Source organism: Spodoptera frugiperda, chromosome 11 (assembly GCF_023101765.2).
Source record: "Spodoptera frugiperda isolate SF20-4 chromosome 11, AGI-APGP_CSIRO_Sfru_2.0, whole genome shotgun sequence".
Taxonomy (NCBI): Eukaryota; Metazoa; Arthropoda; class Insecta; order Lepidoptera; family Noctuidae; genus Spodoptera; species Spodoptera frugiperda.
Genome location: NC_064222.1, coordinates 3,328,719 through 3,345,554, shown reverse-complemented (window position 1 = coordinate 3,345,554; position 16,836 = coordinate 3,328,719). Strand labels below are relative to the sequence as shown.

Here is a 16,836-nt window from a genome sequence, read left to right as displayed (position 1 = left end):
AAGGGTTTTTCAAACTCATGTTTTCACGGAACAAAATTATGAATTTTTCCAATATTTATTCTTCTATTTTTCATGAGAATTAAAATTAGGTAGATGGGTACAAAGCGATCAGATTTGCAGAAGAAATGTTTCGTAATATTAGCGAGTGACCTCTGTAGTGCTGTGACACGTTTGTATGATTTATAAAATTAAGAACCATGTGACACCTAGTATTTGGTACCAATTTTTTTAAACGTATTTTAAGCTGAAACTTTGTGTAGAGATTCTATTCAACCTGTAATCTTCAGTGCTTCTTGATATATATGGGTATTTTGTTACACGCTGTATACAAGTAAATATATATACGTAGCTATACATGTGGAGTGCGTCTTGCTATCCAACGGTTAGTGGTCGACCGACCAGCTATGCATCCACTCGTAATCTTGTAAAACATAGTTGTGACAAATTGAAGATTTATTAAATACAAAACATATATAGAAATCGAAGAAAATCTCATAAACGGTAAGCTAATTTTATTTACTTAATAAAAATAAAGTGTTGTGATAAAATTAATACGTAGTGAATTTGTTTTAGAAAAATCAATTTAGACTTTTTGTGATGGTAAATAAAACTGGATTTTCAATTGACACGGTTTTCTAACGTTGTCTGTATTAGAATGCATGTGTAAGTTATCAAAAATGGTATAAGAACATAATTGTATGAGCCGGCTTTCTCCGTTAACTTCACAGTTACAGTTACTTACATAGCTTCATCTCGGTTCTTTGCGCCGTGTTTATTATAAAACTATTCTACTTTTGTGTCTTACAACCGCACTCAGAGTAATTTAATGGTTACTTAACACAGTCCTTAGCTATTGTGTTCAGAACAAAATCGTTACTAAGGTATAGTTTAAGTAATCATTAAATATCTCTGAGTGCGACAGTTAAACTACTAGTCAGATTGTTGTTCATCTCTAATAAGTAATCAAACCATCTACTCTAGCTTTACTTGTGCATCAAAAAGTCAAATTATTTTTAAAATTAGAACACTTGAGAATCTCATTACATAATCTAACGCCGGCGCATGAAAACAAAAAAAAAAAACATGATAAACTCTTTTGACCGCAGTGGGCCTATGTCAAGTTTTATCAAAATAACGACTTGAACAACATGTAGTTACAAATAGTTTTTTTAATATCTATCTAGGCATATGTATGTATGTAGGTATAATATAACATCACACTAATAAGCCGTGGTAGTCCACTGCAGGACTATAGGGCTCGTCTAGACAGGAGTTTGTCATAATTTACACATAACTCAGGCCATAATAATTCGTTTAATGCCTCAAAAAAAAAATAATTCATAAGTAAGTGTGATTTTATTTACGTTTTTTTTAACATAAATCTGTCTGTTTTATACGATATGATAGGTATACTTTCGTATCAATTGGCAAACTCCAGACCAAATTATATTTCCCATACATTTCATTTGCATTTAAAAACTCAAAATGTTATCAATATTTTTATTAAACAGATTAATAAATAATCTTTATCCTTACCAACACACCGATATCAATGAAAAAAATATTAATTTTAATATATAGCTAGTAAGGTAGAGCTACACGTTTCCAATTCAAACACTGAAAGATTAGATAGTAAAAGTACGGAGGTTTGTTTGTTTAGCAAATGTTGTGATAAATGTAATGGAGTGTTCGCAGTGAATATATTAATAAGACATAATATATTAGAATTGGAAGATAATTTTACGACAGTAACGGTAGACACATAGTAGTATACACAGAACTCACTATCTATCATACTGCCGCACTCAAAGACATTTAATGATTACTTAAACTATTCCTTAGTAATGATTTTGTATCGAAAACAATTGCTAAGGACTGGGTTAAGTAACCATTAAATGACTCTGAGTGCGGCAGATAGTCACCACATAGTATAAAACAAAAGTTGCTTTCTGTCCCTATGTCCCTTTGTATGCTTACAACTACGCAACAGATTTTAATGCGGTTTTTAAAAAAGATAGAATGATTTAAGAGGAAGGTTTATATATGTAATACATGCATAATATATCACCATTGCACCCATGCGAAGCTGGGTCAGGTCGCTAGTAATATTATAAATGCGAAAATGTGTGGGGAAGGTTGTGTGTATGTTTGTCAGTCAATCACGTCAAAACGGCTGCAGCCATCGTGATGAAATTTGGAATAGGTGTATAGGCGTATGGTCTGCAATAACATATAGGCTATGTTTTATCCCACGGAAATGCGGACGAAGCCGCGGACAGAAGTTAGTTTTGTTTAAATAGGCTAAGTAAATATTGAATATCTTAGTATTCAAGGCTGCATAGGTAATTATTACTATCTTAGTATTATGTGCCTAGAATATTGAGAATTTTTCATTTCTATTTTTCTGAATAGTTTTTCATTAATTTTTTCCACGACAGTTCAATAAAATTGCATAATTTACGAATAAGTACTTATTTTTTGTAAATTCGATAATGGCTGAATCAATATTTTGAATCTTTGCAATATAAAAAACATTTTTAAGTATGAAATAAAATGGGCTTAGCTATATTATATGCATAAACAAAAAAGAAATACCTGTATTATCAAATAAAAAAAAAGTTAAGCTCACACTAAGATCTTAAATCTTAGGGTACAAAGTTTGTAGACTTAATAAATAACAAATAAAAAAGATGTTCATGCATAGCACGTGTAAGATATTTTTAATAATATTATCTGAGACGTAATTTTATCAAATAGAATAAACAAAAAATAAATAAACATTAGGTACATTCAGTTTGAAGTAAAGAATAATATTCAAACTACAGTAAGGCACATCTAAATAAGTCACTAGGAGCAACCGGGGCTCCGGCTTGAAAAGCAGGAGTAGGTACGGGATGATTTTTAGTCAGTAACCGTCTGACACTCCTTCTCACCACACCCAAGGTGGAAAAAGTTATTGGATGACTTTCTTCCCTTAAAAAAGGGCAACAATCTACTCAGTTACTAACAGTAATAGCCAAATCATAGTATATCCAGCTATACTAAAAATATTTATAATCATGACATAATTTTGTTTTGATACGTGCAGGCACTCTCATATAAAACGTACCAACATAGATCTTACTAATCTAATTAGCATATTATACATAATTATTACTTATCACATATAGAAACATAAAATTTTCACATAAAGTAAATCAACATGGTGGGGTTTTGACCTGTGTTAAATGCTTTCAAAGTATTATAAAGGCTCTTCGGTATCGACACAAGACGTTCACTGCTGCACTAGACCATTATGGCTTTAGGGGGAAGGATATGCCACATTATGTAAACCCAATAGAGCTCTTAAAAACCATATAAAATATATCCAATCGTAAACATAAATATATGCGATGATTAATGAACTTCACATGTCCTATGTGAAGTTCATTAATGACAATTTTACTATATTTCCTGGGATTATGATGATAACAATAAAACAATAGGATTTTGAAGTTTTTAATTATAAGTCATATTAATAACACGCTTTTACAATCAAATATTGTAGCCAAAAGCACATAAACGATCGATAATTTATTTTTTACTTTTACTTTTGTAAATGGGTGTTTTTCTTTTTTTAAGTATTAATTTATTGATTTTATGAATAATTAAAGTGATTAGAATGGGTATAATCATTGTTTCCTAGTAAAAAAAATATATTTAGAAGTTAACCAGTACATTAAGCTACTCTAAAGTGTGTCTAAATGATCTTGGACTCTATTTCAAAACAATAAAGTTAAAAATCGTTGTTTCGTTTCCAGGCGAAGATGTCGTGGGCGTGCAACCCAGCTGTGACGTCTATGATCCTGGACAGCTACCAGGTAGCCGGTCCACTATTTGTGCAGACTCTCCAGACTTTGTTCGCAGCCCAATGTGCTCTAACAAGCGACCATCTATGGCCCGATGACGCTACAGAATCGGTCCTCCAAGGTAACTACAATTTTCGTCCAAATCAGCTCAATTTCGTCAATACTGATTTGATTTTAATTACCTACATCATATTTGTTTTAAAATTAGACAAAATAATACAAAATTATTTTGCAATAGCTAACGATTTAATAATTACTGTTCTTATTTTATCTGGGAACTTTGGAACTTACCGAACGTACAAAATGGTACTTGGGCCATGTTTAAAGTTCATAATTATAAAGTGAATATGCATTTCTGTTTCCCACTTCTCAGAAAGGTACAAGGAAAACTAGTGCTTTAACATTTAGCAAGTTTTTAATATACCAGTTAACGATGTGAAATATTTTTAACAGAAGGCTAGATTAAAGTACAAGTTTTACTACTAACAAATGTTCTGGAAATAATGAAGTAGAACAAGGCACTAGTTACTGATGAAAGTAATAATAAACATTTAATCCTGTATATTTCAGATCCAAACTACGACTTCATAGTAGTGGGCGCCGGTTCAGCAGGATCCGTGGTCGCCAACCGATTAAGTGAAGTGCCAGATTGGAAAGTGCTACTCGTCGAAGCTGGGGGCAACCCTGCGTTAACTACTGAAGTAAGTATAGTTAAAAGTAATGAACACTGAAAAGTCAATTACAAGACTATTCATTCAAACAGCAAACAATATTATCGGAGCACGAATAGAGTAAAGAAACTCCTACTACTTCATTATACATTATTATGACGTCCTTTTAAAACATGATTTACTTCCTACTTACTTTATACCGACCAACAATTGTAAATGAAACGCTTTCTTTTTCCAGGTTCCACAACTATTCTACAGTAATATGGGTACTTCGTTAGATTGGGGATATAAAACGGAGCCTCAAAATGCTTGTAGAAGCTACACAACGAAGGGCTGTGCTTGGCCTCGAGGAAAAGTGTTGGGAGGAAGCAGCAGTATAAACGGCATGTTCTACGTCAGAGCCAACAAGGCCGACTACGACGAGTGGGCAGCTGACGGCAACTATGGATGGAGCTACGATGAAATTTTACCATATTTCAAGAAAAGTGAAAATTTCACTGGAGAATTCACTGAAGAACGAAGCAAATATCACGGTCGGGATGGTCCAATTAATATTGTCGAACCTACAGAACCAAACGTATTCGAACAACTTATTATACAAGCCGCTGTAGAAATTGGACTGAAGAATTTAAGTGATGTTAACGGTGCTGAACAAATGGGTATAACAGCATGCCAATCTAATATTAAAGACAACTATAGATACAGTACCGCAAGAGCCTTTTTGAGCAATGTTAGGGACAGAAAAAACCTGCATGTGATGAAAAATGCCCTTGTCACTAAAGTTTTGTTCCATCCAGGCACGAAATCAGTAAAAGGTATACAGATTAGTAAAGATGGACAAGATATTATTGTAAACGCAAAGAAAGAGGTTATATTATCAGGTGGGGCCATCAATTCTCCACAAATTTTAATGCTGTCAGGTATTGGACCAAAACAACATTTAGAAGATTTGGATATAGAAGTTATTGAAGATTTACCTGTGGGTGAAAATTTACAAGACCATGTGTTTGCTCCCGTGTTCTATTCGAAGGAGGCTGGTGAATATTCGACTTCGATTGAAGCTATATCGGCTGCATTTGTGGAGTACCTTTTAAAAGGAACGGGGCTATTTAAGAATACTAGCCCACATAGGGTCATCAGCTTCATGAACACCACCCATCCTGATTCTTCAATGCCGGATATTCAACACCATCATTTAGTTATGCCACCTAGTGTCTCGAATATGGTTGACGTTTTCGAAAAGCACGGTTTCGACGATAATATTTACCAACAATACTCGGAGATAAACAAGAACAACTTTATGATGCATGTGTACAGTGTTGTATTACGGCCAAAATCGAAAGGGAAAATTATTTTAAAAAGCAAGAACCCTCATGAGTACCCACTGATACACGCAAACTACTTCGATGACCCAGAAGATGTAAAGACTATGATACGATCAATGAGGCAATACGCATTGAAGTTAGGTGAAACAAAGACGTTTGAAGCGGCTGGATGGAAACTGAAATGGCTGAAGATCGACACGTGTGACGCGTTTGAGAAGACTACTGATGAATACTTGGAATGTATAGCGAGGGAGCTTACGTTTTCTCTGTACCACCCGACAAGTACTGTGAAGATGGGTCCTAAGACTGACAAGGGGGCCGTGGTCGACCCAGAGTTGAGGGTGTACAACGTAAAAGGCCTAAGAGTGATAGACGCCAGTATAATGCCGGATATTGTTCGAGGAAACACTAATGCGCCCACAATCATGATTGCGGAGAGGGGATCAGATATGATCAAAGAAGCATGGCTGAACAAACACACTGAACTTTGATGCGTGGCTTGAGTACACCATGTTATGGCAGTACGCAATAAATTGTGATAAATGTTACATGTAAATAATAAAATAAATTTATTTTTTATTAATTCTGTGTGATTATTGATTATTATTTGAGTGATGAAAAAATATTTTCTCAGTCTGGTACAGACAGGATTAACATATCGAGATATCGAACCCGAGACCCCTTACTCAGCAACGGCACTTACGGTATCTAGAATTCTAGACTAACGAGGTGATCAACCTTCTCATTTAAGAAATACAAAGAGTAATGTTATCCATTAAAGATAGAATGAAATACAATATAGAAAACTATTATTAGAATTGGATAATAGATTACAAACACCGGTGAGCAAAGGCCTCTTCTCCCACGGAGAAGGTTTGAGCTGAATCACCACGCGCTCAATGCGGGTTGGCGATTTCAAACTTATAAATTAGAAATTATAAGCCCAGGTTTCCTCACGATGTTTCCCTTCACCGTTTTCACTGGTATCTAAATAATCTTAGAAAGTACATATAACTCGGAAAATGTCACATTGATACTTGCCGTTAATAGGTGTCGAATTTCGGACCACTACAGCATTGAACTAGATTACAAACGTAATTAGGTAATTCCTGTCAATAGTCGCACCTTGTTGTACCAGTAATGGTGTGAAGTGTATCATATAATCATATAACATATGTATATAGCCACACATTGTCGTAAAACTTTCCTCCATTAAGGTAATAGCTGTACATATTTACTATAGGATTAGTATGTTTACAATGTGAAACAATTATCTTGATTACATTTATTGTTGGTTGTTCAAAACTAAGCTATGCGGTAAATGTATTGAAGTTTATTTAATATATTTTTTAGAAGTATTGATTGCAACACTCAAATCAGTTCAGTCGTTTTCCAGATCGATGTTTTAAAACGCACAGACCAAATAGCCAAAATTCTAACTATCATCATTGTTTTGTATCAATTTGGAATAATGATAAGGACCACGACTGTCCATAATTACCGACTTCAAAAAAAGGAGGAGATATTATGTTCGGATGTTTGTTTTTTCTTTTTATATGTTTTCGATATCAGTAACAAATATATAAAAATACTATGAATAAACAAATTACTGAGACAATAATAAGACGCATATTAAAAATTACATAATTTGGTCCAATCATCCTCAAGTAATGTGATTGGTAACGACAAAACATTTGTTCCCACTGAAGATAAGAAACAAAAATAATTCAATATTATGTAAATACACATGTACAGATAATTGTAATGTAATCAATCTGCTTTGTTATCAACCTCTCGTATATAAGACAACAATAGAAAACACATTGTTTCTCGTGTGGATCCGCGTTCCGGCACACGAAGGCTTAATTAAGTGTTGATTAAGTTACAAGTCAATTATAAGCAGAAATATGAATACGATTTGTAGTAAACTTACTATCTCTTTAGTACATACATCTTAGTCTATCATATTAGGGGCGAGACGAGAATCTGCTCTTACCATTTTCGAAAAAACACGATATGGACGCATACCTGAAAAAAAAAACAAAATTAGTAGTTAGTTACGTATAGTAAGTAGTAGATTCCATAAAGAGAACAGAGTAAACATAGGAACTAAAATAAAACACGTAGTTACTAACAAAAGTAATCTTTGTAAAGTAATTCAACAATTGAAAGCGCCTACTTAAAATTACGAAGCAACAACACTCGTAGGAGAAAACTTTGTAAACTTATAACTTTGTTTATAAATCATGTCCGAGATGAATCCAAAACTACATTTATTCTGACTTTGCTTATAATATCTACTTCCTAAATAAAATGATTACGATTAAATTTTATGAATGACCAAATATGATCAATTATCATCATCACAGTACGTAAGTACGTACGCTGCTGAACTAATAGACTATAGGCCTCCTCAACAAAAGAGGAGTTTGTTGTAGTAAGCTCCACGTTGGAGATTGCAGTTTACTAGGAGCAGCTTTAACAAACAACGCTAGTGAGCAAAGACCAATCGGTCTATAAAATGTAGATCCTGTAGGTTTTTTTATCAAACACGCTGATGAACGAGCAGACGTATCACCTGATGGTAAGCAATCTCCGCCGCCCATGGAAACTTGAAACACCAAAGGCATTAAAAGTGCACTGCTGGTTTTTTGGGGGTTAGGAATTTAAGGGTTGTTGGTGGGTTGTTGTTCCGGAATCGGGGATTACCGGTAACCTCACTCATACAACGAAACACAACGCAAGCGTTGTTTCACGTCGGTTTTGTGTGAGGTCGTGGTATCACTCCGGTCGAGCCGGCCCATTCGTCCCGAAGTATGGCTCTTCCACATTATTCTTAAGACACCTACGGCAAGAGAAGGCATGCTGATAAAATGTACTCTACTCTGCTGTCCACCATACGGTCGGTAAGTAGGTACATGAGGTAGTAACTGCGTAGTTTTCACAATAGCACCCAGCAGTGAAGATGTGCAACGCGCGGCCTTGACTCGTCACTTTTGGCAACAACATACTATGTTTATTAATGCCCACTCACGGTGTGGACTATGATCAGTTTCTGTCAATCGAAAACATAAACTCAAATCCTTTATTGTATTCCTTTATTACTCCTGTATCGGTAATAGTTTGATTAAGTTGATAGATGAAAGGAAAGTTAAGAAAATTATTGTATGGGAAAGTTCATAGGAAAGTTACTAATAAGGCCTGGTTACTACTAGGCTTAGGTTAGCTACTAATAAGTGTTGATCCGGACCTGCGAACTACCTAACGGGCTTACCGGGGCTCAAGCTCGAAAAGCAGGAGAAGGAACGGGGTGTTTTTAGTCAGTAAAAGTCTGACACTCCCTCTCGCCTCGCCCAAGGTGGGAGAAGTCATTGGATGATTTTCCCCCTTAAAAAAGGGGAAGAAAATGAAGTATGCAAGGATGGATGTTGTGTCAGTCAATCCCGTGTTGTAATAACATGATACTAGTTATATCTTTGTACTGATCTGTAAACAGCCTGCACCAGTCAGGCTATAAAATTGCACTAGTAAAATATTAATTACACTAGTAAAATAACAAATAAAACTTTCAATAAAAACAACGCAAAGAATTTAAATAATAGTTATTTACAAAATTGCTAAAGCAATTTACTCTTTTCAATAAGTACTATTGCATAATGTTAATGTTTATAGCCAAACATTATTTAGACTTACGAGATGTATTAGAACATTTAGGTAATCGGATACTGGAGTTCTAGTGCATTAATACGAGACGAGATCGAGAGCAAATCGAATTGAAATAGTTTCGCTTGGTCGACTCTGATGGCTATGAATAGTTCTTCCTATTCTCCTGCGTTTACTTTGCTCTTACTTCATCCGTAATTATACTGCAACTGTAATGGCTATAAAGAACGTTGTTCCATGTATGTAGATGTAAATACATGACTGGAGAGAAAGTCGTGTCAAATTCTATTTTATCAGGAATAATAAGTATTATTCTATTAACCCTGAAGTGAGTTGCAAACTTGTAAACTCCTCAGTCTGTCTAAACTTAATCAGAAATTAGCAATGGCTTGTTTATCTATATTTTGCTACTACTTCATTATATGATAAATTATACTTATTTTCACAAATAGGTTACAAGGTACTTTCACACGTCAATCTTTAAAATAACTAGGTGGGACCGGCATTTCCTATCTGACTACTCTGAAAGGAAATACCTAAACAAACTCAGATGTCATAGACTCTTGTCCAGACAAATCAAATGAAGAATAATGTGAGAGAATTCTACAGGCACGGAATGCTGCGTTAAAGTTTTCTGATATCGTAGGTGCCTTCACATCCCACAAAACCTCGATAGTTTTTAAGTTCACGAAAATATTTATTCTATGTAGAACTGAACCAAACAGGCAACATCTTTTGAAGCAGCTGATGACCCAAACCCACTGCATCTAATTCAGATGTACAAAATTAAAGATAAAGGTTGCTTATGGGCAAGTCCATCCCAAGCCCATGGTGCTCCATCGTCGGCCGCATCATCACTTACCATCAAATGTAAAATAAGGATCCCCTTAATTATGGTCATCGTAATTCTTAGCAAACCATAGGTACTAAGTAGGTAAATCTAGTATTCAAGGACTGTACCACCATTTGAACATCATAATAACAATGTTACAAAACTTGGAACAATGCAATGATTAGCATATGAAACACGCAGCCATGCAGGTGGACATCTCGTGTCGAGGGTTAATGAGAATCATTCCTCTTGCGGTCCAAAACCTTCAAATATTTAACCCGTACCTTTGGGTGTATTACATAAATACTTGTACAAGATTACATGTTTATTTTCCACAAAGGTATGGCGATGTTGAAAAAGGTAGATACAGAATATTTTCTATCTTTTCCATTCAGCACAATTCCTCATCTTATGTTACCAGATTACATGCTAAGAGTCCAACGAAAATATCATCAAAATTAAGATTTTTTGGACCGGCGGCCTTAAAACATACTGTTTGGATGTTGTAATCAACGAACTAGTTGTAAAGCACTTTAACATTTAGCTGATACTAAAACTAAAAATCCTTGATTTAGACTAGAACTAGATTTAAAACACTTTTATGTAAATATAAGCACCAAAAGCCTTACAATATTACAATCCATATTATTGTCAACAATCACATAAGCAACAGACCATTCTTAACACAGTAACTTCCTGCGGTCCAACAAGGTGTTGCCAACAACTAAAAATGGTACAAACTACAAGAGGTGACCTTGAAGATGCGCCCGCGCCGTTGACCACGCGCACCGCTTGCAACACCTTCACCTTTGCACGCAATCTTTGAGTAATGTTGCCATGTTTTATTGAATCACTAATTTAATATTTTTGTGAATACGAATCATGACGTTTCGTATTTTATTTTGGTTACTAAATAATGTTGAAAGGACGTGAAACATTCGTAGTCTTCTCCATTGAAATGCAATTTGTTTCATTTTTAAATAACTTTGGGTATTTCGGCTTTTAAATCGGTGTTCCCGAATGGAGCAAACTCATTGCACAAGCTGTAGATAACTATTATATATTTGAAGTGAGTTTTAGGTGTTTGTGATTATTATGTGCACAGTAGATGCAATAAGATCTAGTTGTAATAAAGTGATATCTCAAAAGAGATTTATTAACATGCATCTACAAGTTAATCTAAACGTTTTAAAAACAATATTTCTCAATCATTCAAGTATTTTTAGGAAAGTGAATGTAACTAACGTTTGATAAAGTAACGAATAACAACTGTAACCCACAATATCGATGCGGTGTTGGGAAACACTAAAATACACACGCCGAAGAAGTTGCGACGCTATCTATTTTCGTCATTAAACAACCATAGGAAGGCTGTCGTTGTAAATAACAAAGATTTCAGTGTAGAGGATAATCTTGTTGCAATCCCTTTTTCATCTTGAAAGTCCATCCATAATTTTATGATATGAAAGACTTATTAATTTTCGTAAATAGGCTACAAAAGAGCACTATTACACGACAAAATTATTAGGTATATAAAACAATATCTAGATGAGGTCGACATTTCCTAACGAACAACTTTAAGAAGAAATGCTGAAACAAACTCAGAGGTTATTGGCCCTTTTAAAGTCCATGTGATAACAGATTCTATGCATCCAGTGCACAAAATGCACAAATATTGACAGATCTACAATAATTGCAGCAAACTTGACTCAAGAAATCAGAAAGGACTTTAATTTCTTAGACGAGGACATTTCATAAAACAATATTGATAGAATTCTTGCAAAATACTCCTGCTTTATTTATCAAAACATTAATCTGGGGGCACGGCAGTGCCCCCGCCAAGTCGAGCAAAAAAAAAGCGGCACGGCCGTACCATCCTTTTCTCGAAGCAATTCGGGCCTTTTTCGACCCCTATAATTCGGTTGTGGATAAAGCAAGAAACCTGAATCTTCAGTAACTAATCCGGCATTGTATAAACACGGAATATTTAAAATTTCAGTCAATTTGAACCAGTAGTTTAAGAATGACAACTTGTTAAAGTTTCTAAATTTTGTCACTCACTGACTCACCGATCATCAAAAGTCCAAGGCACTTCTAGCAGACTTAGAAGCTTCATATTTGGAATACATATAGAGTTTAGTGTCTTAATCATGGGAAAACTTAAATATTTTGTAATTTCGGTCCAGTTTTCCAAATACACCAACTGCATCAATAACTTTGTAATCCCATATAAATATATGGGATTACAAAGTTATTTATGCAGTTGGTGGTTGGTGGTGGTTATAAATTTAATACAAAAAGAAAGGCTCTACAAAAAGATGTGAGATCCCATCAAAAACATCCTGTAAAAAACCCAAGTCTCGCAGCTCAGTCTTTCTACCGTCAAAAGTTGTGAGATCCATGTAATACCAAGTCGGTTAATCTATTTAGTGTCTACTTGAAGGACCTTCTGTCTTAAGTTATTACATAAGTTATTATCATGCCAATATTAAAAATATTTAACGTATTAAACAAATAGATCGACTTGGACATCGCTTGATTTGATTATTAGTATGTATCACACTACACAGCACGACGGGCCAGCGACCAACAGGAACGAGAGTTTCAATCGCGTGAGGCGCGAGAGACTAAAGAATCTAATATAATATTGTAATATTCATTTTGTTTTCATGCGATGTCCAAGTCGATCTATTTGTTTAATACGTTAAATATTTTTAATATTGGCATGATAATAACTTATGTAATAACTTAAGACAGAAGGTCCTTCAAGTAGACACTAAATAGATTAACCGACTTGGTATTACATGGATCTCACAACTTTTGACGGTAGAAAGACTGAGCTGCGAGACTTGGGTTTTTTACAGGATGTTTTTGATGGGATCAGATGTTACGTAAAACTAATAGGATCATAAAGAGATTAAAAAGCCAGTATTTGGTGGTAATTATATTCTCTTTACTTAAAGGTTAAAAATTAGAAACCGACTCGGTAAAGACTGCAATTAAGTAATGATCTACAATGCTATATCATAGTTAGGTAATTGTAGGAAAAACCCCGAAACTAATTTAATCACACGTTGCAAGCAAAATTACAGAAAGGTTAGGTTGCACGCACAAATTCATAATTAGCGTTACCTACGTGTGGAATTTTTAAAATAGTTCCTACGATGTGTTGTCTTTCCATACTTTGTAGGAAAAAGAAAGAAAGACAATTTCATCTTATGCTGATTGTAGACAATTCCAGAGTCTTTTTACATTTTAAATATGTTGTTTGATGGTGCTCACGTTTAGAACATCTGTCGTGTCGTAAATACGAGCTTGGTGCTTTCTGAAAGCAACAACTTCTGAACTTGCTTGTGGAAGTCCTATGCTTCGGCATGAATGAGCCGACCCGACCGGAGTGATACCACGACCTCTCAGAACACTGATGTGAAACGCTTGCTTTGTGTAAGTGAGGTTACTGGAGGCCCAATTAACCCCCGTCGCAATCCCCTATTCCCCTACAAACCCTTAAATTCATAAGCCCCAAAAGACCGACAATGCACTTGTAACGCCTCTGGTGTTTCGGGTGTCCATGGGCGGCGGCGATTGCTTACCATCACGTGATCCGTCTGCTCGTTTACCGGCTTATACCATAAAAAATAAACAAGACTAAATGGGACAACTAGCTATTAGTTCTCACATTCAAATCAAGAGGATTGCCATCATCGAAACTAGAATCAGATAAGAGATTGTGCAAAGATCAATTATTAAACTTGATATGGGTTCCGTAACCTTCTGCAACGTTCTTTTCCTTAGTAAAAAGTTTATGTCGTAACAATATCGATGGCGGTGGAGCTGCGCCGGCGACTACTGCGACTGACGCATGCGCACCATCACGTACACAACTTTAGATTTGCAAACTACACGCCAAAGGTTGCGAAAGAATGTCTCTATTACGATTATGTTATTTTTGAAGCTGGCCACTGACACTAGAAAAAGTAAACTACTTTTTCTAGTGTCAAAGTTTCTTTCAATGGGATTATTTGTAACATTGATTTAACGATTTGGTAGCTACGGCAACGTCGAAGGTAGGGATACAAGTCCCATACAAAACAAATCTAAGTAAACCATTAATTACATATTTCGATCTAAGTGTGAATGGGTTTGTAAACGCATCCATGATCCAGGAAAAAATACTAATGATGGTCACATTGAAAAGAAACTCAAAAAGTGATTAACTAAAATAAAACTAAAATAATGGCATATTCTAACGTGACACCTGACATTGAGGTACTGGCCTTGAACATAATAATAATATCTTGTTTTGAATTCGTGAATCGATCATTATTGACGTTTTAAGGGCATTTACTATCATCGTTTAGTATTTAATATTTATCTGTAGACCTCTACATTCCCTCACCGCTAAGAATCGTGACTCCGTAAATTTTGAAGAGCGTGCCACCATCTTTTATTGGCGTCATATCAGTCATCGAGGTGTATTATTTTACAAGAGACTCTTCTTAGACATTACGCATCAAGTCACTTTCGGCTACCTTCGGCTTCGGCATTCATCGACAGTGCATCAAAATGGAGGTCATCCCATGCGTTTGTAACGCAGTCTGCATATATATGCATTTTTATTGACACATGTCAAGCTTTATAAGTTTTTAAACTGACATGGTCACTAACACTATTATTAGAACTTGAGACGGGATATTTACCATGTTTATTTATGTCGATGAGTTTCCGATATTTCGGCACTGTTGCAAGCGCCATGATCACGGATGAACTCATGTCAAGCTTCTTTCTTTAGGTTAAAGACAATCAAACGCCACTCAATATGCTGTAGGGGAAGGTAGGGTAATTGAGAACGGCGGGTAATTGGGAACACGTTGATAAGTCCCACTTCCCCTCCCCGTATCCCATCTTGCGGCTATTCGAGGTATGCTTCCCCCGCCCCTAAGTGCGCAAGCGACAGTGGTAATTGGGAACGAACAAATTTACAATTTGTTTTTATATTTTTATTACAATACAATTTTTTTTAGATGAGGCGAGACGTTGATGCAGCCAGACTGAACCAGACACCACCAGTTCAAATATCAGATTTACATGACCACGATAAAGCTTTGGGCACATGTGCAATGCACTTCCAGAGAGACCAGCAAAGGTTACGTGTGTAATATGTGTCGCGAAAATATTTTTTAGTTATTTATAACTGTTCTCTGTGCCATTTATATCTACCCCATTTCTAATTACCATTTCTAAATAATGTTTTCATTTGCTCCACGGGCTGATCTCAATTACCCCATAGGGTGTCGGGTAAATAGGAACGGCAATGTTTTTTATTTTTGCTAATATTTCTAATAAAAAGTTGATTATTAAAAAATATTTATTCTGTTATAAGCAGACAGATAAATAATGTTTAAGTTTTAATAAAAGTTGATTCCTTTTTTAAGAGAAAATACTGTGTTTTTTGCCTTTTAAGTTAAGTGTTCCCAATTCCTCCACCTTCCCCTAGGTATGTCCTGTATCTTCATCAACATTTTCATATGTTTCGGCTGAAGTACTTCTACTTTAGACCCTTATTAATACTGTTTCAATATCTATCCACCATGTCTACCAATCCTACTTCACACACTATTTACCTAATACGTTGTTAAACACACTTCCCGCCTCAAAAAAACAAATCTCCAAATCGATAAATCTACACGCTCGTTAATTCAACACCAGTATTAGTTCAAACAGCCAGCACTAGCCTACTTTCAAACCTATCGCCTTGAATTCCGAATCCTGTTCTAGACTAATTATGTAGTACCGTACCTACACTTTGTGTATCGCGTGGCATGGATACATTTGAGACATGACAGTGTTAATTGGCCTTCGAATTATTCCTGCAGAAAGCATTGAAGCTGTTTTATATTCGGTAATTATTGTAATTGATATTACAGCACTGCACAGTTGTACGAGTATTACAAATATTACAACATTGTAGTCTGAATAATTCGGTCATCTATTGTATAATGTTGTGATAATTCTTTTGTTGTTCTGTCAGCTATCAAGTTCCATTTCTGTGTATTCATATTTCTAGACTTACAGTTTCTTTTATTCCTACGAAACATTTTATGTTTACTCGAACGTTATGCTCCAAATTTTTGCTTAGATCTTCCAATACTTGGCTTTAAGTAACGGTCTATTAGTGCTGCAGAGAAAATTGCAGGCGTTCGTGAAAAAACCTACAATCGCGCGGGTGCGGATCAATAGCACGCATGGTTGCACGGCAAGCCATCAGTTCCGGCGGTTGTCATCCAAACGTATGACGCCTTAAAAACTTAGAACGAGTTTAAAGAATAATAGATTTTGTTGTCGTAGGTTGTGGATGATACATTAGTATTTATTTGTCATCGCCACCATCAGTCTGATCTCGTCCGCTAGGTACTAAATGGCTCTTCAATAAACTCAATAGAAGGTTAACATTAAAATTTAAACAATTTGTGATATAGTATTAAGAACATGATTGT

General features: G+C 35.3%; 2 protein-coding genes across 3 annotated transcripts in view; one reads left to right on the top strand and one right to left on the bottom strand.

Annotated features, from left to right (window-relative positions):
* Nucleotides 1-16,836, bottom strand: part of LOC118274661 (flotillin-2) — a 287,597-nt gene that overhangs the window by 89,886 nt on the left and 180,875 nt on the right. The gene's annotated exons all lie outside the window — the stretch shown is intronic.
* Nucleotides 338-6,427, top strand: LOC118274656 (glucose dehydrogenase [FAD, quinone]-like). The gene is made up of 4 exons (XM_035592297.2): nt 338-501; nt 3,801-3,969; nt 4,419-4,549; nt 4,758-6,427. The coding sequence occupies exons 2-4, from the start codon at nt 3,807-3,809 to the stop codon at nt 6,333-6,335; spliced, it is 1,872 nt and encodes a 623-aa protein (XP_035448190.2). The 5' UTR covers nt 338-501; nt 3,801-3,806; the 3' UTR covers nt 6,336-6,427.